Source organism: Hemicordylus capensis, chromosome 2 (genome assembly GCF_027244095.1).
Source record: "Hemicordylus capensis ecotype Gifberg chromosome 2, rHemCap1.1.pri, whole genome shotgun sequence".
Lineage (NCBI taxonomy): Eukaryota > Metazoa > Chordata > Lepidosauria > Squamata > Cordylidae > Hemicordylus > Hemicordylus capensis.
This window is the reverse complement of record NC_069658.1, coordinates 332,638,284-332,665,485: the sequence shown is the minus strand read 5'-3', so window position 1 is coordinate 332,665,485 and position 27,202 is coordinate 332,638,284. Positions and strand designations below refer to the sequence as shown.

Here is a 27,202-nt window from a genome sequence, read left to right as displayed (position 1 = left end):
TGTGTCACCAAAACAAAATGTAGAACAGCACAAGACACAGACACCTAGCAGTTGATCACTTCAAATCTTTTTAAGTGGCAGATTCAGTATGGTAGGGCATTGATCAAAAGTACAGCTAGTTAGTAAGAACTAACATGGGCATGTTAGTCATTGCAAGGCTTTAAGAAGTTTAAATGGGCTTTCAGTTTGGAGAGGGGCAAATTAGATGGTAAGACCCCAAACTTAAGAATTATAATGATGTAACTTCAATCCAGAATTTTCACTCGAGGCACAAATGACCAGGCTCAAACTATCATACTTGGAACACATTATGCGAAGACCCAGCTCCCTTGAGAAGTCCATAATGCTGGGGAAAGTTGAAGGAAATAGAAGAAGAGGACGACCAGCAGCAAGGTGGATGGACTCAATTATGACAGATCATCCTGGGGAGAATCTATCTATGTGGTTGCTAAGAGTTGACACCGACTTGACAGCACTTAATCAATCAATCAATCAATCAATCAATCAATCAACTTCAATGTACATAGTGAAGACTGAACTATAATGTATTATTTGATGCAACTTTTATGCAGTTTGAAAAAAAGTTTTAAGAAGCCAAGAATTAAGCAAGGCAACATTATAACTATTTAAAAGGCTAAATACTGAATTCCAGGGAGGGTGGTTCACATGTAACAGCAACACCTGAAATTCATGTGAGCACCTACAGTCCTGAGAACATGCACGTCCGCGCCAGTCCCCCCCACCCCACCCATGTCAGCCTCTGCTTCCTGTCTAGGTTGGGATATGCCAAGATTGCTCATGGTATCTAAAACCACCAATCTCATCATATCCTGCCCTACTTCCACCAGGGAACCTGACCTATGTAACTGGGATTTGAAATAAGCTCTCAACTCTCTCCTCTTGTTATTTTCAATTGCTCTAGGCCTCTGCACGTTGAAAAAATGTTGGATCTGATACAACCCCACAGGGAAATTGTTGGGAGGGCTAACATGGCCCCCCAAACTCTCCCATCTAGTAAGATTGGGCTCCCTTCTGAAATAAGAACCTTCCCATCTGACAACTTTTTAAAAGTTCTTAAAGATGCATCTGTTCACCCAGGCTTTTAATTAAATACTGTTTTAATAGTTTTTAACATTGTTTTAAATTTTAAATTGTTGTAATGTTTTAACTTTTTCTGTTGTCATTTGTATTGTTTTATTGTAAACCATCTAGAGATGCAGGTTTTGGGTGGTATTAACATATTTTAAATAAATAAAATCCCCCCCCAGCCTCTCCTACCCTCTCTTGGTCCCCTTTTGAGAGGCAAGAAAGGGCAAAAGGCAACCAGCAAATCACTTGCTTTTAAGTGGCTTGAGATTTTGCATTTCAAGGATTTTGTATGAAAGGATACAAAAGCTGATAGAGCCTCAGTCACATAAAACTTCTTCACAGGGGGCGGTGGGGGGAGCGTTTGCAGACCCTTAGCAGAGGCCATAGATGACTAAAAGCAGACTATGTATTCTAATGGATAATATTCATCCTCCTCTTATTTTAGGTGATGCCAAAACTGATTGGGATGCCAATGAGGTGACACAGGTAAGTATCTTCATTATTTCAGTGTGTCTCAAATAACTATCTTAATTATTTCAGGTGCATCAAGCTCAAGGCATGGATAGGGCCAGAGCACGGAGCTGATTCTGTGGTGCCAAGTGATGTGTCAGTACTTCTGCTTTTTCTTTGGTCAGGGGGACTTAGCCTTTGCTTTGTTAAAATCCTGTGAGTTCCTGACATTTAATAAGGAAAGTAATACAAAATAAGAAATGGAAAGCAAGAAACTGCTGCTGACCTTAAGCATCAGCAGGCACAAGGAAGCCAGGAGTTCTGTCACCTTGTCTCTGTGAAGGGCCTCAGGCAGCTTTCTCCTGGTGCAAAGGAAAGGGATCCGATGGTTGTGCTTTCCTCACAGTTGACTTGGGCTGAGAGTGGCTCAACTTTGGTCTGACCTCTCCACAGCCACATGTCAACTGAAAGACAAGGGCAGTCAGGGTGATAAACCTGCTGAAATGCCCACTTACAGCTGGTGGCCCCACCTCTCCCTGCCATTCAGACTGCAGCTGCTGGTTCCTTGCTGGCTTCATAAAGCGTTGCAGAGGTGGATAGCCGCCCTGCCCTGTGCAAGTGGGAGGCAGGTGAATTCACTGAGCCAACTGAGTCAGCTGTCCCCATCCACTGCTGTGAAGGGTTGCTTGCAGGCATGGGGTGGCGCAGTAGTCAGTCACCCCGCTGAACAAAATGCAGTGTACTCTGCTTTGCCGAAACCTTTCTCTGTCAATGCATGGCACACTCAGCAGTGCTGAAAAGAGCAGTGTTTCCCAACCTTTAAAAAATAAATCCTGAGACATTATATTATATATAAATTTATTTATTTTAAGGGGCACACTGCCCCACATATAGACACACACCTGTTTTGGTAGCAAAGCTGCCATGCAATAATTTATCCATTCATTGTTGGCCATTATTATTGCCATTCAATAATTTATCCATTCATTTCAAGTCAGCATCAAAAGCAGGGAGTTCCTGCTTTTGAAGTCAGTTCCAAAAAAGGACAATACTTTGAATTCAGACCAGATTACTGCACCAAGGAAAGTGATGCTGCCCGCATAGAAGGGAGCTGTGATTTAGCTAAAATACAGAAGGCAGATGCTTTTGTTGGGAAGTAGATACAAACATACAGCACTTTCACGGTGCTTGTGCAAGGCTTAATTTCTATATTGTCCTATTACTCAAAGTGAACTCTTATATTGTAATGCCAGCCTCAGTTAAGAAGCACCTCTTGACATTCAAAAGAATGTTGCTATTCCCAATGCTGAACAGTCAGGTTTTATTTTACAGCCAGCCTGTGAGAATTATCTTCTGCCAGCATGCCCTAAAAATTTAGATCCTGTCTGTGGCACAGATCAAGTGACATATGCAAATGAATGCCTCCTGTGTCTAAATAATAAGTAAGTACCCATTTTCCTTTCCCATTGAGTTTCTTCAAATCCTGAGGTTTTCTCTGGATTTCTCAATTTCCTTTCAGGCTCAATGTTTCATTGTAAGTAGATTGGACAGTCCCACAGAATGAGCAGGGGAAAGCAGGTGAGACGATCTTTTATTGAGCCAGCCAGCCTATAAATATACTGATTGACATACAGTGCAAAATTACATGTGAACTGCAACATAATGAGTTGTGCAAGAGCACTCTCCTGAAAGTGCAAAAATTGCACGAAAGCAGTTGTGCAATAGTACTGCCATTATTTCCAATGGCTGTACTACCACACAACTCTGTTTATGCAAGCTTTGCCCTTGCACAAGAGCACTCTTCTGCAACTGCATGAACATTATTCTGCAGTGCACAGGTAATGTGGTGCAGTGTGTCAGTCACTGCAAGCAAACTTTTGAACTACACATTCTTAAGCATCCTATTATCCGTTTATACCAGTGGGGCGCTTACACCACTGCAACACAGGCGTAACTTAGTCAGCACCCGATAATCTCCTTGTCTGAAATGGGAAGAGAAAAGATAATGTTGCAAAAAGCAAAAAATTGCACAGCACTGCAAGCCACACCTCCTAGTAGCAATAGCAGTGCAGATGATATTCACAAGCAAGGGCCACTGCAATGATGCTTCTGTGTCAGTCAGTCATGAAGGCAAACCATCCATATGTCAATGGGGAGGTCTCTCCGTGATGTCTCCCAACCAACATGTAACCTATCAGGCACAGTGCCCTACACTGCATAAGCTACTGCAGCATAGGCATCAGGAGCCCATCAACCGTGAGTCCTCCAGGGATCCCAGAATGCAGCTGGATCAGCTTAATAACACACACACCAAAATGCCCTTTATGATCATGCCACACAAATGGAAGTGCAGGAGACAGCACTAGAGGGCTCTTCTAGATAAAGGGCTGCACAAAATTGAGAAAGAAGGGTTTTTGGAAGAGAAGTGTTAACCATGTTCTTACTCTGCAAGTGTTCTGAGGCCACACTGTGTGTGTACGGGGGGGGGGGGGGAGAGAGAGATCCTGTTTTGGGCAAAGTGCCTTTTCTCCGTTCTCACCATGAAAGCTGAGGCACAGAAAAATGCCTTTTCCTGGCCCTGCCAGCCCTTGCCGCATCCAAAAGCCCTCCCTGGCAGTAAGATGTGCATGTTCCTGCAGGTTCCTTTAAGAAGCAGGTCCTTACCTGATCTGCTGCTGCCCTGGCACTTTTTCAGGCATGGCGCTTGCTCGAGCTAAAGCCACATGCAGCTGCAGCGCTGTTCCCTGCAGGCTGTGAATGGCATTGGCACGCACATAGCTGGTGCCAAAGCCAGTTTGGCACTTCCCAAAGGAGGCACTGAACTGGCTCCTGCACATCCCTACCTAGCAGCCCCCCAAACAACTTCCCATTCCTTCCTTCACCGGTCAAAGAGTGGTGGCCGTAGCAGCAGCAAAGCATAGGGAGAGGAGAAGAGACTTGTCTGCTCCCTTCATCCCCCTCTCTCTAAACTTCTGGATAGTAGCCTGCTGGAGCACAAAACAGAGGAAATCAGAGGTCAGAGAGTTATCCTGGGCATGACAACAGTTTCAATAATCCAAGGAAGAACCATCTCAAAGTCCTCTGGGCTTTGTGTTCTGGAGCACTCCTGCCTAGTGTATCAGGTCTGCAGAGGGATGGAAGGAACAGACAAGCTGCCATCTGTGGATGGGAGAAAGGATGCCAGGAATTCTTCTCCAACTCAGATTTTTATCCAAGCTATAGAATATCTTGGGGGCAGACCTCATGTTTGAGGTGGGCTTTAACAAGTCCCCAAACATTCTTCTCTCATCCTGGTTCATGAGAACTCTTCCAGCAGCTCTACTGTCCACTGAGGTTGGGCTGGAACTTCCAGTTTATGGAATACATAGCCGTCTTCCCTTAAATTAGCAAAATGGGTAACCACCACTCCTCCACAGAATACAACTATTTTGGCATGTAAGATCCTGTCCAAAGTTAATTCAAACTTCCATCTGTTCTAAGTTGTTTATGCCCTACGTTCCAGCAGGTATCTTGGCTTTTGTCTTGCCTTGTGGCAATGAGGCAAATCATATTGACACATAATGTCAAAAAGTCTTATCTCCAAGGCTTGCAAAAATAAATTAGTCCCTGGCCCTGGTAATGTCCATCAGTGATACAAATGCTTAGTTTCCCACAAAGCATAATTTGGAGACTTCTCTACTTTATGCTTGGGAATGGAAGCTGTTATTTAGAATGTTTTACATCCTCTTTCAGCGTAAAGAAGGTAAATGTCCAAATCAAGAAGCACGGCCGTTGCACAAAGCCCTGAACATGCACCATACCAGTTGAAGAACTTAGGAGTGGATGTGTGCTCCTGATGATAACAGATTTTATTATTAATAAAAACAAAAGCAGTTCACCACTCTGATTTTATCGTTGTGTGCTTTTGTTTCCAACTCATGTTCCTGAGTCGTCATGTGGTTTTGGGTTGATATTTTAGTGAAATATACTACATTCTGTTCTGAACCAGATAACAAAAAGGTTGGTTCACATAATCATTTTCTGCCTAATTTTGCCAAACTGTTCTTTATACACATATAAAGAACAGTTTGGCAAAATTGCACAGGGAAAGTATCGAATGAACTCAAAGTATACGTGAATATTCTTTACAACGTCTGTGATTACAGCAGTACCAAAAGAAAGAAAGAAAAAAGAATCCACCCTAATATAATATTTTTCACTTGTTTTCCTCCATTAGTATCTCTCCACAGAGGAAAAACATTAGACGCAATCAGACTTTACATTTGAAAATAGCATTTTGTAGAGAAAGACATAAAAAGGAAATTGCAGCTTGGAACACAGAAGGATACTGTTTGACCACTATGGGGCAGACTTGTACTACTCGGCAAAGTGTTTGATTTAAATAAATCAATGTTGTGGGGAAAATTCCTCCTAATAATTTCAACGAAAGAAGTAATGCCTCATGATAACTTAAGGCTAACAGCTAGTTAGCTGCTGGCGAACAGCTAGGTGGCTCGTGTCATCGAAAGCGCTGGGAGAGGAGGGCTCCCAGCTGCTCCAGAATGCACAAGCCCCACTTTTAAACTCTGTGTCTGGCAGAGGTTAATCGAACCTGCTGATCGTCAGGGTGATCACTGCTGGGTTAAGAGGCTTCCCCCTGGCCCCCAGCCATTTTTGGCAGGGAGCCAGGGGAAGGAGCAGCCATTCTCGTGGCACGGGGTATCCTGGGATGTGGGAAGGGGAAGTCCTCCCACTCCCCACTCTTGCCATTGCCTCGTGTGGGCATGCAGTGCAGCAGGGGGCAGCATGGCCACCACTCATCTGCCTTACCCACAGTCCTTGGGAGTGGCAGCAGGAGGTTGTGTGCACTACCTTATGGTGTGTCACATACAGGTGAATTGGGGATAATGAAGGAACCTGGGAGATCATTTGCAAAGTCAGTCATGCCAAAAGATTCCCAAGGAAACTATTCTCACATATGTGATTGCAAGGGGAAAGCAGCAAGATAACTAGACACCTAACACCATACTCTCTAGAGCAAAAAGTGCTTTTTAATTCACTTTAACATTTTAATCCTGAGAGTCACAATCTTTCTGATTTGAAAAACTTTCAGTAAACCACTGTATTCATAGAAAACACTGCTCAAAGCAAATCTGTGAACCACTGGAACTTTGCATGGAGCTGAGAATGATCACATGTGCAGTAAAGGTAAAATGTGCCATTGAGTCGGTGTCGACTCCTGGCACCCTCAGAGCCCTGTGGTTGTCTTTGGTAGAATACAGGAAGGGTTTACCATTGCCATCTCCCGCACAGTATGAGATGATGGCTTTTAGCATCTTCATATATCACTGCTGCCTGATACAGGTGTTTCCCATAGTCTGGGAAGCATACCAGTGGGGATTCGAACCGGCATCCTCTGGCTTGCTAGTCAAGTCATTTCCCCACTGTGCCATTAGGTGACTCACATGTGCCGTTGCAAAGATCAATGTTATGAACTAATTTTTAGCTATATGTTTAATAAAAGTAGTACCTTGCAGCTGCTTTAATGAAATAGCAAAAACAACAAAGAGTTTTGTGGCATCTTAAAGTACAATGTATTTAAACATGAACTTTCATTGACAGAAATCTATTGCATCAGATGCATGAATGAAACATTATACTGATTTGGCAGCAGTGTGTGTGTGCGCCCATCTAAAGAGAGGTAGTTGTCTTCTTGACAAAGAAAGCACCTAAACAAAAAACATCACATCCTTTTTCAACTTCCATCCTACATCTCCCAATTGTTATCTGATTATTAAGGAGAGTTACCTGTGAGTAATTTCTTATCATGCTTTGCTAAAGGTATCAGTAAGCCTTTTGTCATTACCTTGACAAAAGCTAGCTAGGTGAGAGGGGGCCGTGTTCACCGCTCTCCCCAGTGGCCCCTTGGTGTGAGGAAGATAATGAAGAAAATAGGGTGGGGGCGGAACTGAGGGCCCCTCAGGAGCTGGCGCCCCGGGGTTCTTTGAACCCATCCACTCAATTATAGCTACACCCCTGGTACACAGATTACTTGTGAGAGCTGAAATAAAGCCAACAACTACTACTCTTACACTAGGTTCTACAGTGTCAAGGCATATTATGGCCACAAGATGGCAGAAATCTACATTGTAATTTTTTCAGTGTACAGTAGCAACTTTACCAAAAACAATTCTGGGATCCTGTACATTTGCCAGGATGAGTGCTCCCCTGACAGTGTTTCTTGCTTTGATTACGTTCAAAATGTTGGCTTTGTAAAATCATATCTTTAAGAATGGAGTTCAGTCTCAAAATGACTAACTAGGATTCCATCCTGAATGAATGCCCTCATGTTCCCAGTGGAGACTGATTCCCTTTTCAAAGGAAATGAGACCATATCAGCATGCAGAAAGATCCTATTTGGTTTGATTTGCACATCAAATTCAAAACTTTAGATCTTTTGGATGTGTATAAAAGCAAAACTTAAGCCCCAATCAAATAATGAATGGACACAGAAGGAGCAGAATAATAAAAAAAACAGAGATGGGTGAACTGCTGAGAACATGCCTTGGATTAGCTTGGAAATGATCCATGTTCTTCCCCCCAGAATGCTGAAGAACAGTGATGACTTGCGAAGTCAACCTGAGATGACTGGGAGAAGTCCTCCATTCCCTTCACACCATTTCTTCACTCTTTCCTTACCTTTCTCAACAGCAGCAACAGCAGAGAGAGGCATTTCCTCCCTTCTCTCCCCAGTTCCCATTGCCATCATGCACTCCAGGGTACAAAGAGAGGAACAGCAGTAGGGAAGAGCAGTAGCAGTAGTCCTAAGCAGGGACTACACAAGGCTCCCCCCTTCTCCTTCCTTTGTTTTTGCTCTGACAAGTTCTTCTTCAGCTCATCAGAGGGCAGCAGCCCAGTCTTCCCAAGGGTCACTGCAATGCAAATCCATTGCAATAGCCTTTGGGAAGACTGCAAATCCCCAAAGCCACCACACTTTTACTCTGAGGAGAGCAACAACACTGGGAGGGAGAAAAAGGTCTCCTTAGTACCCACTCAGTAGCACCACTGTTGCTCTTCTCCTTGCATGCAGGAGCATGTCATGGCGATGGAGTGGGAAAGGAACCCCACCCCCACCTCCACCCTTTGTCCTACCCGAATGGACTCTTCTGCTGTTGAAGTTTTTCCTGCTACCCTTCAGCCACCAAGACAGGTAAAGAGAGGAAGCCCTGCTTTCTTGGAACCTGGAATAGTCTTCCTCTAAGAAGGGATAAACAAGCTGAGTTCCAAGAATCACTAGTAGAGAATGAGTGGAGAACGTTTCTGAGCTCAGAATAATTCTTGGAGCTCAGCACATTCATCCATCCACCACCCGCCCCCGGAAGCCTATCCCAGGCTCCAAGAATTCTTCTCCAAACCTGAGCCTGGAAAACCTTGCCAAGATACCTGCTGAAAAATCAGGGTTCTCAGTCATGGAGGGAGATCTATGTGGGCAAGGTTCTATCTTCAGAGCTCCATTCATTCCTTGTAAATGAATTGCATAGGCAGGGGCTGGCACTGATATCCTACCACTACCACTTTTCATATATTGCTTTTCAACAAAAGTTTGCAAAGCAGTTTACATAGAAAAATAAATAAATAAATAATATGATGATTCCCTGTCCCAAAAGGCTCACAATCTAAAAAGAAACATAAGGTAGACACCAACAACAGCCTCTGGAGGGTTATTGTTTCTGGGGTTAGAGAGGGCTGTTGCTCTCCTCCTGCTAAATATAAGAGAATCGCCACTTTGAAAGGTGCCTCTTTGCTCAGTTAGCAGGGGTAGTCCCCTTTCATTAAACATCTGAAAGAAATGTTACATTACATGGACATGTATTATTTTGTAGTTGACCATTTGTGGTTCAAGAGTTGGCCACAAGGATGCAGCGGGGAGGATCGTGGCAGCAATACCACAAAAAACCCTAAGCTTTGTCAAAACTAATGCCTGTCAACAGACAAAGGTAGGATCAGCCAGCCAAGTAAACAGATCCTTCACTATTTAGAGGTCACAGAGATGGGCCAGTGTGCTGTAGAAGTTAGAGCAGGGCTGCACAACTTCGGCCGTACTGCAGAAGTTGGTCTTCAGCGCCCATCATCTCTGAATATTGGCCACTATGGCTGAGGATTATGGGAGTTGTAGTTGAACAGCAGCTGCAGGACTGAAATTGTGCAGCTCTGGGTTAGAGTGTTGGATGCACCAGGGAGACCTGAGTTCAAATCCCCATTCATCCAGAGTCACCCATTCATCCATGGGTGACTGGGCCAATCACCACCTCTCAGCCTGACCAACTTCACAGGGTTGCCATGAGAGAAAACATAACTATGTACACTGTTCTGGGCTCCTTGGAGGAAGAGCAGGATAAAAACAAACAAACAAAATGACCCCTATGCATAAATGCACACAGAGCTCATCTCTGATTGTAACAAAACACCAATATTATTACATAAACCAGACTAATACAGATGAATTCTTCACAAGGCTGCTGCTTAGAACTAGTTATGAACATTCAGTATCTCTATCCTGTGGTGGGTTTACTTTCTGGAGATATCGTCTTAATTTCTCAGTGTCAGTCTAACATAGCTCAGTGCCAGTGGACGGCTACATTATATGGAGGAGAAAAAGAAGAGAATTACACTTGCAGTAATGTGGAGAAGTTGCCTCTCATTTTGTCTGAATCACTGCAGTCTTTCATCGTGCATTCTGAGGGTAGCACTTCCAAAAATTATTGTGTGGAATAGCTTTGAATACATTTTAAACAGCGCAATTAGGGGGTGGGGGAAAGGAGCCTATCATTGCCTTGGGAAAAACAAATTTCATGTCTATCTCCCCCTCGAACTTTTCAGCTTGTTCAGCTTCTTATGAAAAGAACAGAGGCAGCATCATCTGCATAGACATTTTATTTGAGGAGATATAATTAAACTTTAACTGGGCCTTCGCATACAAAAGAATTCACAGCCTCACTGAAATTACTTCATTTCAAACTTTAGTCAGGCTACAAACTTCCAAATTATAGACAGCATGTATTCCAATGAATTGATCTGTACATATAAGCAGTCTGCTCATGGAGGAACTGAGTATGAGAACTGCCAATAACTGGATCATTGCACAATTCTCTTGCCCCATAGGATGGATTAACTCTACCTTAGGCCAGCTTTTCTCTAAGACAGAGCTCTAGATAGAAGGAAGTCCATCACAGCAAGAAAGATTGCCTGACAGTACTGGGTTAGTAGGGCTTATGGTGTGAATAACTGGTAGACAGTTTATGCTGTGAAATTAGTTGAAAGGTGGCTTTTAGCAGAAAACCATCACAGTTTCCATAGAATTATACCCTCGAAAACAGTGACTGAATAAGTATTGCCTCATAGCCATATAAAGCATCGGTACATGTAACTGCATTTGCTCACATCTCTTGTTATATCTTTTCCTCCTTTCATTTTTTCATCTGCCTCATTGTTGATATTTAGATTGCAAACTCCTCAAGTGGGGTGCAGGCTGTGGCAGGGAGGTTGAAGAGCAACTCCTTACTTAAATTTTTGGTGGAGAGAGGAAATATGTTTGTGGGAGAGAAAATATATTTTGTGGAGAGAAAACACCACTGTTTAACAGTTGTGGGGAAGGAAAACAGTTTTGGGGGAGAAGAAACATGTTGCGGGGGGAGAAAACAGTTTGGGAAAGAGGTGAGGAGGTATAGGGAAAGAAGAATAAAGTTCTGCACTTAAATAGAAAAACTGGCTATTCTTTAGAGTCTCTGGAGGATGCTAGGAAATGCAGTCCCACATGCTCTATAGGGCCAAGAGTTGACTACATGGGTGTCTACATTGGGATGGGGCAGGTGGGAACCTGCCCCTGTGGGAACACTGAATTTAATGAAATGTTTTAGTTTTAGCTACGTCTCTCTAGTCAGCAAGGAATCTAGAAAGAGATCTCTGACACAAGCTCAACAAAGTGAATATAGTGGCAGGTTTCCAGGCTGAAAAGCCAGTTTCCAGGCCTAGGATCTCTGATCTGGAGGAGGGCCTAGGACAGCAGCAGCTGTGTTGAAATGCTGCTTGTTCCATATGCTCTAACACTGCTTCTAGCAAATTCCACAAGATCTGGACACCCATAAGTAGAAATAAGTGTGCATAACTCTCCTTAAGCATGATCTTTGCAGATATGTTTCAGATTCCTCCTCATTACACAACAGCCTAGTAGTTTCTGGCTCCCCTAGACTCCCAGGCCCTGGTCCCTCCTCCTCCTCCCCTTGGTTTGGGCCCTTCCAAAGGCCCTCCCCTCAGGCCATTCTTGCTCTGGCCTTTCCTCCATCCTCAAGCATTGCTGAGAGGTAGAACAGTACAGCAATCAGCCAGCCACCCATTTGAGCTCTACTTTAGAGTAGGGGTGTGCACAAAACCACCTGATTCAGTTCAGTTTGAGTTCAAAACAAACTTGAACTGCACCAGGCCAGTTTGGTTTTGCCTCCCTTCGAAATCCCCCCCCCGCCCCAGTTTGGTTTGGTTCGGGGGGGTGGGGGTCGGTGGACTTTAAAAAAAATTTTTTTTAAAAACTTACCCCCTCCGGGGGCATTCTCCAAGGTGGCAGTGGGGGTCTGTGGAAGTTCCCTCTCCCCCCACCGGCCTTTCTTTTCCTACTAATTTGTGCACATCCCTACCACTGAGGCTAATTTTCATTCACAGCCCTTCACTGGAGAGGTTCCGCAAGAGATAAGCCTATTGATCCTTGCAAGAAATTCACCAATAATCTCAGCATCAGTTCACTGTATATCCACACTTGTATCCCTCTCTAATGGGCTCAGCATAGCTACTTGGACTTTGGACTAGCTTCTGCTATACCTCCTCCTTGGAAGAACTCAGTGTGAAGTAAATCAGAATCTAAATATGGTTGGGCACAGTGGGAAGCAGAATGCTAGACCTTAATGACCTTTGGTCTGATCCAACCGAGTGCTTCCTATGTTCTTGTGTAACTTGAGACTTAAAGTGACTGGGGATTTTGAATCAACATGCACAATTCAGCGCTCCTCATTCTTCTATCTCCTGACTAAAGGAGTCCATCTTTCCCAGTCTCCCTCAGCCCACTTTTCCCAGTCTCCTCATCTTTTCTCCACGTCATCCCTATATCCAACAATTGTACTTCCTCATCTGTTTCAGAGTACAAATGACCCTAGAGGTCAGGCATCCATTTTAACCACTGAGTGACTGGAGTATGATGGTAGCCTCCACATGTGAATGAGCCATCACAGAGCAGAAATACAATAAAATAATATAATAAAACAATAAAATAAAATAATAATTAATAATAATCAGTAACAACAACTAATAATAATAATAATAATAATAATAATAATAATAATAATAATAATAAATAACTTTATTTGTTAGCCGCCCCATAACAAATTGTTCTCTGGGCGACTCACAACATAGCATCACACAGGTGAAGATTTCCTATCACTGGACATAACAGAAGACAATGTGTTTTGATGGAAACTGCTTATACATTCAACAGCAAGTCACTGAGTGAACAAGTAGCAATGTCACCAAAGCTCATTTTGGGAAGGAGGTTTGGTCATGGGTTCCCAGTCAGGTCCAGACCCCTCTCAAACCCCCAAATGTCCCCTACCAGCCCTCTCCATCACGATCACCTTTCTTTTTTCTAGTGGCAGCAAAGAAGAGTCTTTTAGAAGTTAACTAAGGTCTCATTAAAAGCCTTCCTCACAGCCATCATTGGCAGGTAAGTTTGGCAGAGGGTAGAGTGATAGTGGGATCACTGTGTGTCCACAGTGGGGTTGGAGATAGAAAGGCCATCAGGATCCATCATGCTTGTGATTCTAGCTAGATTTACCAGTGAAGCTTACCCTTAGGGGATGGGGCTGCATACTTGAATGCAGAAGGTTCCCAGCTCCCTCCCTGGAATCTCCAGATAGGTCTGGGATTGATTTCTGCCTGTAAAACTGTAGAAGATGCTGTCAGTCTGGGTAGACAATACTCAGCTAGATGGACCAATGGTCTGACTTGGGTATAAGGCAGCTTCTTATGTTCCTATGTAACCATGCTTGGGCCTGGATAGTAGCTTCAGGTGCTTGTAATACATATGAGGCCCCCAAATTATTTTCCCTCCAGAATTAAAATTTGAACCATAGAAAATTCCCTATTTACCTGCTCAGCCCCCAAGCCCCTCTCTTTCACCCAGTCCCTCAACCCTACAACCCTGTTTCCCTTTAAACACTTAACTCTGTATTTGCATTCTGGCAATGAAAATAGGAAAGGAGGAAAATCTGGTCTCTCCCTCCCTCCCTCCCTCCTCTCTATGATGTGTTGGTAGCACACCATGAAGACAGACCCTGGTGATCTTTGTGAAATGTAGTTTCCTCAAGGGCTACTGCAATAGCCTTTGAGGAAACTACATTTCCCAAGAGTCATGGAGACCTTTCTTCCTGGAGTGTTGCCAGCATGCCAGAGGAATCCAATATTCCTTCTCCTCTCTTCCTAAAGCTTGAGGACTGCTTCTGCTTCTCTGGCCAAATAAGTGTTGTTTAACATGGGGGTGGGGAGTTTTAGGAATGTTGGTTGGGAATGTAAGAAAGGGAGGGCTATTTTCCAAGTCAGGCTGGCTCAGAAAATAGGTTGAACTACTTCTGATTAATGTATTTTTTTGGACTTGTTTTCCAAACTAATTGGACTTGGAAAACAAGTGGGGAGTGAGGCGGGATCACACCTCCCTATTGGCATTGTTGATGGGGCATTAGTTCAGAATAGGGCTGATCTTAAAGTAATTATTTTTTACATCCATCCAGTGTTCTCCAAAATAATTGTTTTTAACCAGCCCCATTCTGAATCAAGTTGAGAAGAGTTCACACATTACTGTACTAGTAACTGATAAGTCATTCGCTGATTGACATGCATGCATGAACCAGCCCTAAGACATGGAGATGTAATATGAACTGATGGAGCAACTGATGAGATCAAAGACTAAGGCTGTCAATCTGTAATTGTTTTACAAAATGGCGCATAAAATATATGATGGCTGCTAACACTATCAACAACTCTTCTGAATGATAAAGCCATTCGATTATCTCTTTTCCTTGGACATCGTAAGACCAAGTAACAAAATAAATATTTGTTTTAGATCACCACAGTTCCACAGAGTCTGTCATTTATTAATATTGTTGTTGTTGCTGCTCCTGTATTTATTTATAACATGGACCAGTCACTTTTGAGTGGAATATGCTCTCAAAGTAACTTGCAAAAAACATAAGAAACCCATGTATTATTCTAAAATTAATTAACATGCATTATTTTCATCAACCTCAGATGGAATAGATAGTAGTTAAGTGGTCAAGGAAACCCTGCCTTCCTGACTTCTCTGGAAGATGAACATAAAACCATCACTAAGAACCTCAAAGAATAACAGGGTAAAACTTTCGCCTGCAATCCTCGTAACTCTAGGCTGTATCTTTGATAAGTTTCTTCAGAAGTGTACATTTGAATTTACTGTAAGCCTATAACATTAGTCTTGTTTATCAACATCTATCTTTCTTTCCCTCTCAGAAAATAAATACCTTTTCCTTATAACTAAAAATACATAAACACATAAGAACAGCTGCGCTGGATCAGGCCCAAGGCCAATCTAGTCCAGCATCCTGTTTCACACAGTGGTCCACCAAATGCCCATGAGAAACCCACAGGCAAGAGGTGGATGGGGGTATGCCCTCTCTCCTAATGTTGCTCCCCTGTAATTGGTATTTAGAGGCATCGTGCCTCTGAGGCTGGAGATGGCTCACAGCCACCAGACTAGTAGCCATTGATAGAACTGCCCTCCATGAATTTATCTAAACCCTTCCTATAGCCATTCAGGCTGGTAGTTGTCACCACATCTTGTGACAGAGAATTCCACAACTTAAGTATGTGTTCTGTGAAAAAGTACTTCCTTTTGTTGGTCCTAAATTTCTTGGGAATCAGTTTCATGGGATGGCACCTGGTTCTAGTGCAGGGGCATACCAAGGTTGGAGTGGGCCCAGAGATAAGATTGTAAAATGGCCCCTCGCGGTATAGTTATATACCGCTTTTCAACAGTGGCATCAGCCACTGCAGGGATGCTGTTCTGGGGAAGCATAGGGCCAGTTGCTCTTTCCTGGCTAAATAAAGAGAATAACTACATATTTCTTTACCCACTCCCCCTTCTGTCTCTGAAACCATGAAGGACTAAAGAAAGGAGGATCTGGGGAGTCAGGATAGGGTCTGGTGGGGGAGAGTAAAAATGGCATGAGATCTCTGTTCAGATTTCCCCTTTTTTCTTGAATTAAAAGTGGATCTTTCTTATTGAAACAGGCAACAACAGCCCCCTTTTGAATGACAGCCTGAAGCTCAAAGGTGGAGTGTGTGTGTGTTTAAAATGTGTGGGGTGCATATGCTTAGTTTTTGAATCTGAACTAAGTTTATTGCACCCAGCCCAGTGATATGAGTAAACAACATATGCCTCCGAATTCTGAAATGGATTAAAAATTATATCTGACCCAGAGATTGTCAAACTGGGTCCCCAATTATTGCTGGAGCTACAGTTCCCACCATCCACAGCTACAATGGCCTTCGGGCTGGTGGGAGTTGTAATCCAACAACATCTGTGGAACCCAATTTGACAATTTACTGGATTAAGTAGATCTAATTTATTGTAGAAGCTTTAAGCCATAAAGTGAGCATTTATGTGGTTCCTCGTGAGAGCTCCTCTGTTTAGTATGGTGGAAACCCTTCCATCAGTGCATGTGCACAGCCCCTCCTCCCCCCCACACACACTCCATTTAACCCTGTGTTTTCTTGCTTGCACAATTTCTTCTCCTCTGCTGCTTTCTCACCTCCCCACCTTAAACTGTGTTGTGAATGCTTGTGCACATCAAAAGCAGGCAATCCCAGTATGGGGTCTCGGTGGTTCTCTAAGCTTATATGGGGGATTCGAGCAAGGAAGCTTCAGCTCTTGCTAGAGACCTGTTCTGACTGAAAGAGGTTGGGTGGGATCCCGCGCCTCTTTGCACCCAACGTCCTGCATCTCTCCCACCTCCCATGAACCTTCGGTTCAGCCCCCACACACTGCTATCCTCTCACCTTTCAGGGTTATCAGCAGCAGCTCTTTCCCAGTCATGCTGCTTTCTTTGCCTCTCCCCAACCACCCCCCCCTTAGCAACAGCAGCTTCCACAGAACCACCACTGCAGTACTCCAAGTGTGGCCACACCATAGTTTTATATAAGGGCATTATAATATTTGCAGCTTTATTTTGAATCCCCTTCCTAATTATCCCTAGCATGGAATTGGCCTTTTTCACAGCTTTCGCACATTGAGTTTCAACAAGCTGTCCACCAAGATCCCTCTCCTGGTCAGTCACCAACAGCTCAGATTCCATCACCGTATACATTTGCCCGTCAATGACCAAATAAACTTCTCTCTCTCTCTCTCTCTCTCTCTCTCTCTCTCTCTCTCTCACCGTATACATCAAGTTGGGGTTTTTTCATCCCAATGTGCATCACTTTACACTTACGAAAATTGAACCACATTTGCCATTTTGTCGCCCACTCACACAATTTGGAAAGATCCTTTTGGAGCTCCTCACAATCTGGTTTGGATTTCACTAACCAAAAGAGTCTGGTATCATCTGAAAATCTGGCCACCTTGCTGCTTACCCCAACTTCTAGATCATTTAGGAATAAATTTAAAAGTACCGGTCCGAGTATTGGAGTAATCTCTCCATTTCTATCTACCCTATGTTTCCTGTACTTCATCCAGTTAGCAATCCACACATGTAATTGTCCCCTTATCCCATGACTGCTAATTTTTCTCAAGACTCTTATATGAGTAAGTTGGTTTAAAGCTTTTTGTAAGTCCAGGTACATTGTGTCAAATAAGCCACCTTTATCCACACACTTCTCAACACTCTCAACGAACTCCAAAAGGTGAGGCAGGCAAGATTTACTTTTGCAGAAGCCATGCTGGGTCTCCCCCAGCAGGGCCTGTTCTTCTATGTGCTTAACAATCTTATCCTTGAGAATGCTTTCCATCAATTTGCCTGGAACAGACATTAAGCTAGCCAGCCTATAATTTTCCTGATCACCCCTGGATCCCTTCTTGAAAACTGGTGTTACATTTGCTACTTTCAAGTCCTCTGGTACAGAGCCTGATTGTAGGGATAAGTTATATATTTTTGCAAGGAGGTCAGCAATTTCACATTTGAGTTCTTTAAGGACTCTTGGATGGATGCCATCTGGCCTTGGCGATTTGCTAGTTTTCAATTTTTCCACTCAGTTGAGAACATCAACTTCTATCTGACTCAGTTCTTTATCCTCCGTCCCCAAAAAGCCTGGTTCAGGAGCAGGTATATGCTCAGTATACTTTGCCATTAAGACAGATGCAAAGAACTCATTTAGCTTCTCTGCAACTTCCATATCCTCCTTAATAATCCCTTTCACTCCCTCATTGTCTAATGGTCCAACCGCAGGTTTCCTGCTTCTGATGTATTTAAAGAGGTTTTTATTTCTCATGATGGTTTTAGCTAAACGTTCCTCAGACTCTATTTTCGCCTCCCTTATTGTCACCTTGCATTTCTTTTGCCAGAGTTTATATTCCTTTCCTTTCTCTTCATTTGGACAGGCCTTCCAACTTTGGAAAAAAGTCTTCTTTTCCTTTATGGCTTCCTTGACTTTACCTGTTAGCCATGCTGGCATCCTCCTGGACTTAGTGATACCTTTCCTACTTTTTGGTATACATTATAACTGGGCTTCCAGTATTGTGATCTTGAGTAAACTTCATGCATTCTTAAGTGAAATGACTCTCCTGATTTTCCCTTTCAGTTTTATTTTCACCATATTCCTCAATTTGGAGAAGTTACCCACTCCTCCAGTTTGGAGAGATCCTTTTAGAGTTCCTCACAATCTGTTTTGGATTTCACTACCCGAAAGAGTTTGGTGTCATCTGCAGACTTGGCCACCTCGCTGCTTACCCCAACTTCTAGATCATTTATGAATTTAAAAAAGCACCCGTCCCAGTACAGATCCCTGAGGGACACCACTTCTTTCTTCCCTCCATTTAGAGAACTGTCCATTTACACTTACCTTCTGTTTCCTGTCCTTCAACCAGTTACCAATCCACACATGAACCTGTCCCCTTATCCCATGACTGCTAAATTTTCTCAAGAGTCTTTGATGGGGAACTTCATTGAAAGCTTTTTGAAAGTCCAAGTATACTATGTTAACTGTATCACCTTTATCCACATATCTGTTGACGCTCCCAAAGGATTTCAAAAGATTGGTGAGGCAGGATTTACCTTTCCCGAAGCCATACTGATTCTCCTTCAGCAGGGTTTCTTCTTCTATATGCTTAAGAATTTTATTTTTGAAAATGCTTTCCAGCAATTTGCCCGACACAGACGTTAAGCTAATGGGCCTGTAGTTTCCCAGATCCCACCTGTATCCCTTTTTGAAAATTGGTCTTACATTTGCTACTTTCTCATCCTCTGGTACAGAGTTTGGTTGTAGGGATAAGTTACATATTTTTGCAAGGAGGTAGGCAATTTCACCTTTGAGTTCTTTAAGGACTCTTGGGTGGATGCCATCTGACCCTGGCAATTTGTTAATGTTTAATTTTTCTAGACAGTTTTGAATATCATCTCTCATTACCTCTACCAGTTTTTTATCCTCTGTCCCAGAGAAGCTTGATTCAGGCACAGGTATATGCTCAGTACCCTCTGCTGTGAAGACAGATGTAAAGAACTCATTTATCTTCTCTGCTATCTCCATATGCTCCTTAACAATTGCTTTCACTCCCTCATAATCTAAAGGACCAACAGCCTCCCTGACATGTTTCCTGCTTCTGATGTATTTAAAGAGGTTTTTGTTATTCGCCTTGATGCTGACCCATCCTTAGCCAGGCAAGGCAGACAGAAAGGAGCTCTGCCAACACTTCTCATTTATTTTCTGCCCACAGCTTCCATGTCAGATGCAAGACAAAACAAGGATTTATGCATCTGCCAGCACTTGTAAGCTCAACATGGTGTCTAGAAACCAAGATGGCTCCTTACTGCTTTGTAAATTTTCAGCAGCTATGAGGTTGATTTAATAAGGACCAGCTGGATAAAGAGGTTTGCTTTCATGCTGTGGCACTGATTTGCTAAAGAATAGCATGCATTTCTTTTAATTTAAGTTTGTCCTTGAAACAATGTTGGCAGAAATAAGTAGTGGCCTTTTAGTTAGTTAGTTAGTTAGTTTGTTAAACTTCTAAAGAGTTGGGATGGGCAATTTATATAAGATTTGGAAAACAGCAAAGAAAATATTGATTTTTAATGGCTCCATAGCAATCAAACAAGACTGGTGGGATTTTAAGAATTCCAAGATATGATACTCTAGATGATAGGAGGCAGATTCTTCATCCTCAATCAGCTAGAAAGAGTTTTTCAATCAATTATACTAATGCATCCTTCCCCAAGTGACAAAAGGGACCAAAGATGTTAGAGTGTTGTGTTTATAATAGGCACTTTAAAAAATAACACAATTCTTAAAAATACAAACAAAAGTGTGCCTTCTTTATCAGCCAGACTAATCTAATGGCTCTGAGGCACTAAAATAAAAATATACGCTGCACTTGTGGAAAGGAATAACTTTCTCTTTCAAAAAGGAAGGTTATTTTGGTTTCTTCTTATAGCACAATTCTTCTAGCTGGATTAATCTTATGTTTTTAGCTCTATATGGGGATTAGACACATTTGAGGAGAATAGATATATCAAAAGCTATTAGCTACGATAGCCAAATGGAACTTTCGTATTCAGAGGCAATATATCTCTGAATATCGGATGCTGGGAACATCTGGTATTCATTGGGGAGAGACTAATTGCCTTTGTGCTCTGCTACTGAGCTTCACAGAAGCATCAGGCTGGCCACCGTTGCAAACAAAATACTGGACTAGATAGCCCTTTAGTCTGATCCATATGGGCTTTCATGAACATATGGAAAGTCCTATTACATCAGACCATGGGTCAAACATAGGAAGCTACTTTATGCCAAGTCAGATAATTGGCCTAATTAGCTCAGCATCACTGATTCTGACTGGCAGCAGTTCTTCAAGGTGTGCACAGACCATGTGTGGCAGTTGAGTCTGAATTCAGACCAAACTGCCACTCCGCAAACCAGTTCTTCAGACCGACCAGCTGGGCTGGTTGAACCGATGAACCAGCTCAAACCAGTTTGGAGTGGTTTGTGTTCAAATCACCTGCCTCACAGTGGACCAGTTCAATTGCAAACTGGTCCATGCACACGCCTATCAGCCTGGGGTTCTTCCCAGTAATACCTAGAGATGCCAGGGATTGAAACTGGTACCTTCTGCATGCAAAGCAGGTACTTTGCCATTGAGCTATGGCTCCTCCCTGATATGGACATGTTGTAGCTAGGAAGTTAGCACACAAGATCAATTCTATATAATCTAAGAGAAAGACAGATTCGTTTCTCTTAAGTGAGATTTGTGCTCAGTGCTGGGAAAATAGAAGTGGAAACGGGGTTTTATATATCACTACTTACTTGGGGAAATCTGCCTTTAGTCTTCTTTTAGCAGACATGAGAGTCCAGTTGTGTCTCTGTATCTTCTAAGTGTTTGAGTGATTCCTGGGTTGTGGCCAATGCACATAGCTGTTAAGTGCCATTGGGTCAATTTCTAAGAAGAGTGACTAGAAGGCATTATTTTCTACAGTAAAATCATTTGCATCTTTCTTGGTGGTGTTCCCCATGTGTATTTTCCAGCTGATAGATCTCTATTTGCTATTTATGTATATCACAACTTTTCTTTTATTGTGAGATGTTCAGTTGTAAGGTAATGTCCCTATCTGTATGCTCATGGCTAGACCCATACCCTTGACAAGACAGAAAGTTGGCAACCTGGGACAGCTCTGACTGCAAATGACCCTATGGGTTGTGAAATATTTCTGCTGACAGGAGGACCCGAGTAGTCATAACAGATTAATTTTATTTCCTTCCCAGGCCCCTCAATACACCCCTTACAGGGAATGGAGCTGCTGGGATTTCCTTGTAGAAGGCATCCTGATGAGTTACAAGAATAGCAGCCTCTGGGTGCTTTCCAGATTGCACACTAAACAAGGGTAAAATGCTTCAACTTGGCAGGATCATATTGAAAACAATCTCCAGAATCTCAAACTCCTACAACAAGAAAATACAGCTATTTTTTCTGCAACTGACTTGCAACACTGTAGGACTAAAATTCAAAGATAAAATCCAAAATAAGGCATTGGAAATGTGACCGGCACCTTGCTGTCAGCTCAGGGACTGCAGTGTCACATCACAAGAAGTACAGAAGCACACTTAGCAGATACATAGTGACCCTGTTGTAGGGTTTAATCTGGAAAGCACTCTGGCTACCTTAAGAGCACATCTCCAAAGCAACTTGAGAAGCTTCATTAAAATAAGTCTGAAATCAATGGCAAATCAGCATAATTGAACACCAAAAGCAAAAGGACAGTTCCAGCCCAAGAAGGGCCACATCGGCAGTGCCCAAAAACTCAGCCAAGCAAAACTGGTTCTTCCACTGTAAAGCATTGTGCTTTTGGTATTCCTGTAAGAAGACATAAAGTGGACAAGCTGTACCCTCCCCATTCATGGATGTGTGTGTAATTGTGAGTTTGATGGTGGAATGGTAAGCCAGGTGGGTGAGATGAGACATGCATGCCCTTGCTTTTAGTTAGGCAGTGGATGGGGCCTGTTGGCATATCGTCCAAACCAGCCTTTGGTCATTCTAGTGTGATGGAACTTTGGACACTTGTGTGTGTGTATCTGTCTGCATGTGTCTATCTCTATCAGTCAGTACGGACAAAGAAGAGCAGCAGAAAGCATGGATTAAACTGTCACTTTTTCTGCACTTCTCTTTAATGTCTGTGACTGTGAGAATCTCATCGAAACTCAAAGTCCAGTTTTGTAAGATCTCTTTGCACATCACTTGTCAAATTGTCCAGTAGCATGGAAAGTAACATTCCGAGTGTTCACTAAAGAACCACAACACGTGCTGAATTAAAGATCATATTTCTCATTCCAGAATAATACAGCATTGAACACTGACAATACATATTTTACATCAGCCAAGATAAATCTATAGAGACAAGAGAAGCATCTGGCAGAGGACTAAAAATACCTTTACAAACTTGTACTCTAGCATTAAAAACTAATTGCGCAATGCTGACATCTGGAGCCAACACATTCTTGTAAATGGCTGATGCTTTGTAATTTGTTGGCAAGGACTCCATCAGCTCAGTTACGTAGATGGCTCATTACACTAATGCCTGCCCTCAGAAGGGGGGAAAAGAGCAAGACATTGCTGGAAATGATACGTGGCTCAGAACACTAATTCATTTCCCAAAATGTGTTGAAAGATACCTTGCACAAAGTATGCAAAAATACATACATAAATAGAGATTCACCTGGCCTGTAGCCACAAACTAAGGAGCTGACATAGAAAATCAGTGGAATCTTAAAAGGTGAATTGAAATTGTTTAATCAAAGGAAGTCCCCTAAGTTCTTCAGATGCTGTGAAAAATGGACATTTCATATTATCACCCCCTCCCTAAAACCTTCATCAGGCACCACTGCCTTTTTGTTTTCCAGACTTCTTACACATGTTTTATTGTAAGCCACCTTGGAGGCCTGTTGTCAGCCAGAATCTAAATCATTTAAATATATAAATAGCTATCTGCAAACATAAAGCAGCAACCTATCCTTTTACTCTACTGGATGAAAAGCTTTCTGCAGTTTGCAGACTCAGAAGTTCTTGTGTAAACATGTTGGTCTTATGAGTTATGTGACTTGCCTGACTTTGGATTTCTTTAACTCTGAAATCAACATGCTGAGATTTGTTCGTTGCATGTTGATTTCAGAGTAAAAGAAATCCAAAGTCAGGCAAGAATAAATCAATAGTAGGACAAAAGTAAGACCATAGGGTGCTTCTTTCTGCTTAATCTATGGATGTGTGGTCTCCACTGCAGTGGTCACATGGGATAATACCACCCCCATCCCTGGAAATGGCTATAAAAGCCAGATTGTACCAGATATGTGATGTCAGAGGGTTAGCTTCTTCCTCATTCAACAGCGTTTTTTAAAAATGTGCAAGCAGACCAAAAAAAAAGTGCAGTTCAAAAAGATCATTTGTGCAATTCAAAAAGTCATCATACAAAAGTTGTATTATATTAGATAGTGTAAGAAGTGACTGATAATGAGAAAAGTAAGGCAAATAGTCCAGTCTCCTGTAGAACCCAGACCCTGATCAAGTACACCTCTTTTTTCACCCCCTGCAAAAGATGTTTCCCGCAGACTGCACTACTATTCCCCACAGAGTCTTCACCAATGAATATTTCTGCAATAGTACTGTCAAATTCCCACTTCTGAAGATTTTCTCCCTCTCTATGAAGGTTCTAAATGTCATGGAATGTGACCTAGTCAACAAAGTATGTGTGCAAATACAAGAAAAATTCACAGTTGTGTATTGCAGTGGTGCATACTATGTGCATGTATTACACTCACCTGGTGAGTATAAATAGTTTCAGTTATAGAACCACACTGGATTACATTTTGTTTACTTTTTATTATATGGTTAGATCATTTGGTGGGGATCTTATTGTATGTTGTTACTAATTTGAATAGTAAGCCATTATTCTATCAGTAATTAGCCATTAAGTGGATGCCTGAGGCTTAAAGGGAAGAAATCTACTTGGTCTAGACTCAGAGGCTCAACTTTAGCCAGAGAACAGGCCCTGGGAAGGTGCCGGGGAGGGCTGCTGCTCAAGGCCTGTATGTCCTCCTGAGCGAAGGAAGGAGGAAAGGAAGAAGATATAAGGGCTCCTAAAGGTTTCCATCCCTTAAAGGAGCTGGGGCTTCAAGAATTGTGAGGCTTTTGTTCTCTACTATATATGGTAAAAAGGAACAATTCAGAGGGTTAGGGCCTACTATTTCAGTCAGATTGGCTTAAAGCCAACCTCTATCTTGCTGATAACACCATCCTGAAGGAAATCGAATTGGGCAGGAGAACTGTGAGGATTATGGGAAATTTGTGGGAAGAGAATCTGTAGTTTTAGACATGGTTGTTAAAGCATTTTTACTTTGTAATAATCATTGTAGGTTTCTTGGTTTTTTGGTTTTTAAAGAAAATAAAAAATGAAGTGAAGATTTCAAGTGAACACAAATTACCTGCTTCTTGTGTCTTTGTTCAGTGCTAATCATTACGTGGGATCACACTGTCCCTATTACTGAATCCACTCTCTATATATCTTAGACGAAGGACGTACGTGGCAAGCCCCACCCACACAGTGCTTTACCATTCGGAGGTAACAGAGCGGAAGCACTGTGGTGACTGGGCAGTGGGGATTCTATATGCAGATAGGGAGGAGGAGCCTTTGGCACCGTGGTGATTGGGTAGTGGGTATTCCATATGCAAATAGAGAGGAGGAGCCTGTGAGAGCAGAAGCAACATGCCGATTGGGCAGTGGGGAATCCAATTGCAGATAGGGAGGAGGAGTCTGTGATCATTAAGGTCAGTTGGAATGCAACTGTTACTGGTTGGAAGATGTCCTTGACTGTAGAGGAAAGAAGAATCTATATAAATATAAAAGGATAGTGGTCAGGGGTCTGCAAAGAGAGGGGTTGTGAGGGAGGAAAGAGCCCCTTCAGGAGAATGAGGCATTGAGTTATGGCAACATTATGTGAATTAGATGAGGAAACAAGATCTGTTAACTTAGGAAAGGAGAGAGAGGGAGGGAGGTGGAGGTAGAGGGAGAGAAAGTAGTAAGGGGAAGAAAGACAGAGAGGAAGAGTGAGTGGAGGAGAGAGAAAGAGAGGAAAAATAAGGGAGGGGAGGAGAGAAAGAAGGAAGGGTGAGGGAAGCCTGACAGCAGCTTGAGGCAGTGCTGGCAGCAAGGAATGGCCTAGTCATCCACCACTGCTGCTTCTGCTGCTTGTGGCTACCGAAGCCATTGGCAGAGGGAGGGAGACAGGCCTGGGCCTGTCAGAATGTGTAACTCTGAGGGGAACAAGTGGATATGGTGGTGGCAGCAGTGAGGAAGGGCCTGGTCAACCACTGCTGCTGCTGCTCCTTTGGGGAGGGGCAGGAGTGGGGCTCAGGTGAGGGTGGGGAGGTCTCTGGGGTTAGGAGGCTGCGGCTTGGCCAGTCGCCACCAGCAACGCTGCAGCCACAACCAAGAGAGGTGAGGGGGATGGAATAAAGGGATGGAAGAGTGACCAAGAGGGGTGAGGGGAATGGAGGCAACAGGATGGAGGAGGAGCAGCAGGAGTGCAGCTCAGGTGAAGGTGGAGAGATCTCTGAGATGAGGTGGGCGGTGGCAGGGGGTAGGGGAGCAATCAAGTACTAGCATGCAGGTGCTATGCACAGGTTAAGCTTGTTTAATTTAATTGTGTTCTTTTGGAGGGGGGAGTGTGACTTTATCATAGTTGAAGGTTTTACAAAGTTTTTGATGTTCGGCATCAGGCAGCTCTAACGTGGTTTGTGTAAGCTCTTCCCCATAGTGTCTAATCAGATTTCCCTTTTTAAAACAGCTGGAAATTCAGTAATCCAAAAACTTGTGGATTAAGATGAGAGTTAAGATATTTTCATTTTCACTTGTCCTCAAAAAAGAATGGAAATTGCAAGTTAACCTGCCCATCTTAACTTCCGCACCATATAAGCTGTAAAGACTTTGTACAGTCTGGTATATGATGGTTGCTTTAGAAATGAGGGTCCATGTGCCCACACCTTGCCTTGATCAAAGTTGCATCAGGCAGAAATTCACCAGGAGCGCTCTAGGAAGTGATTAGTGAAACTACCTGTTAAATGTCTGCCTAGATGCATCCCTCTGCAGCCTAATATGCAACTGAAAGACTAAGGCAAAATGTGCATGAATGGAGCCTAATTTCTAAAGCCATCATCATATAACAGAATGTACAGAGTATTTACAACTTATTATCTGGCTTCCTGGGTGGACCTGTGGAGTACGGCAGAGAATGAGGCATCCCTCCTTTGGGGCTTCTGTCTTCTCCTGAAGGGAGTGGGAGTGAGATGGTTCCAGGCTGGTTAGGTTCCAGTAGGGTTGAGAAGGCAAGGCAGGGAGAGCTGCAGGGAACAGCTCCAGTGGGGCAGCCATGTTGGGCATGGCAGGAGGCAGAAAGTGAGACCAGGAAGAGGGTGGGGCTTGGGGTGGGCTTTAAGCCCTGTCAGCTCTGTACTGGGGCATTTAAAGCCAAGGCAACCAATGATGAGGGCAGCTCTTTAGTGTGGGAGCTGGAAGTCCTCCAAGAGGGAACTGGCTGGATACAGTAAGCTAGGAGGAGAACTCAGGTGATGAAGTTACCTAACCCTAACCCTGGCTTACTCTGAGACTGACCGTTTCTGTTCCCGTTTTGCAATTCTGGGTTCAAGAAGGGCCAGGAACACACTTCGTCCCTGTTGGAGCATGACACTTATATGGTACAGAAGTTAATATGGGCACCTTAGTTGGCAATTTCCATTATATTCACTTGTGCTCCAAAAATGTAAAGCATCTTAACTCTCATCTTAAACTGAAGGTTTTTGGATTACTGAAATTTATGACTGGAACTCTGGCAATCAAGGCTATTTTTGAACATAACCAAACAATAA

At 43.0% G+C, this 27,202-nt stretch overlaps 2 protein-coding genes across 6 annotated transcripts in view; one reads left to right on the top strand and one right to left on the bottom strand.

Moving 5' to 3' along the window:
- LOC128343996 (serine protease inhibitor Kazal-type 5-like) overlaps positions 1-24,841 on the bottom strand; it is a 226,428-nt gene extending 201,587 nt beyond the window's left edge. The window contains exon 1 of the mRNA XM_053293435.1: positions 24,763-24,841. The gene's annotated coding sequence lies outside the window, so the exon portion shown is untranslated. The remainder of the gene's footprint in view (positions 1-24,762) is intronic.
- Positions 1-27,202, top strand: part of LOC128344114 (trypsin inhibitor ClTI-1-like) — a 73,297-nt gene that overhangs the window by 7,049 nt on the left and 39,046 nt on the right. For 2 of the 5 annotated variants that reach the window (XM_053293634.1, XM_053293633.1), the window contains one exon: positions 1,535-1,575. In XM_053293634.1, the coding sequence (XP_053149609.1) occupies positions 1,535-1,575 (41 nt within the window). The other 3 variants (XM_053293635.1, XM_053293632.1, XM_053293637.1) reach the window with 3 other exon arrangements.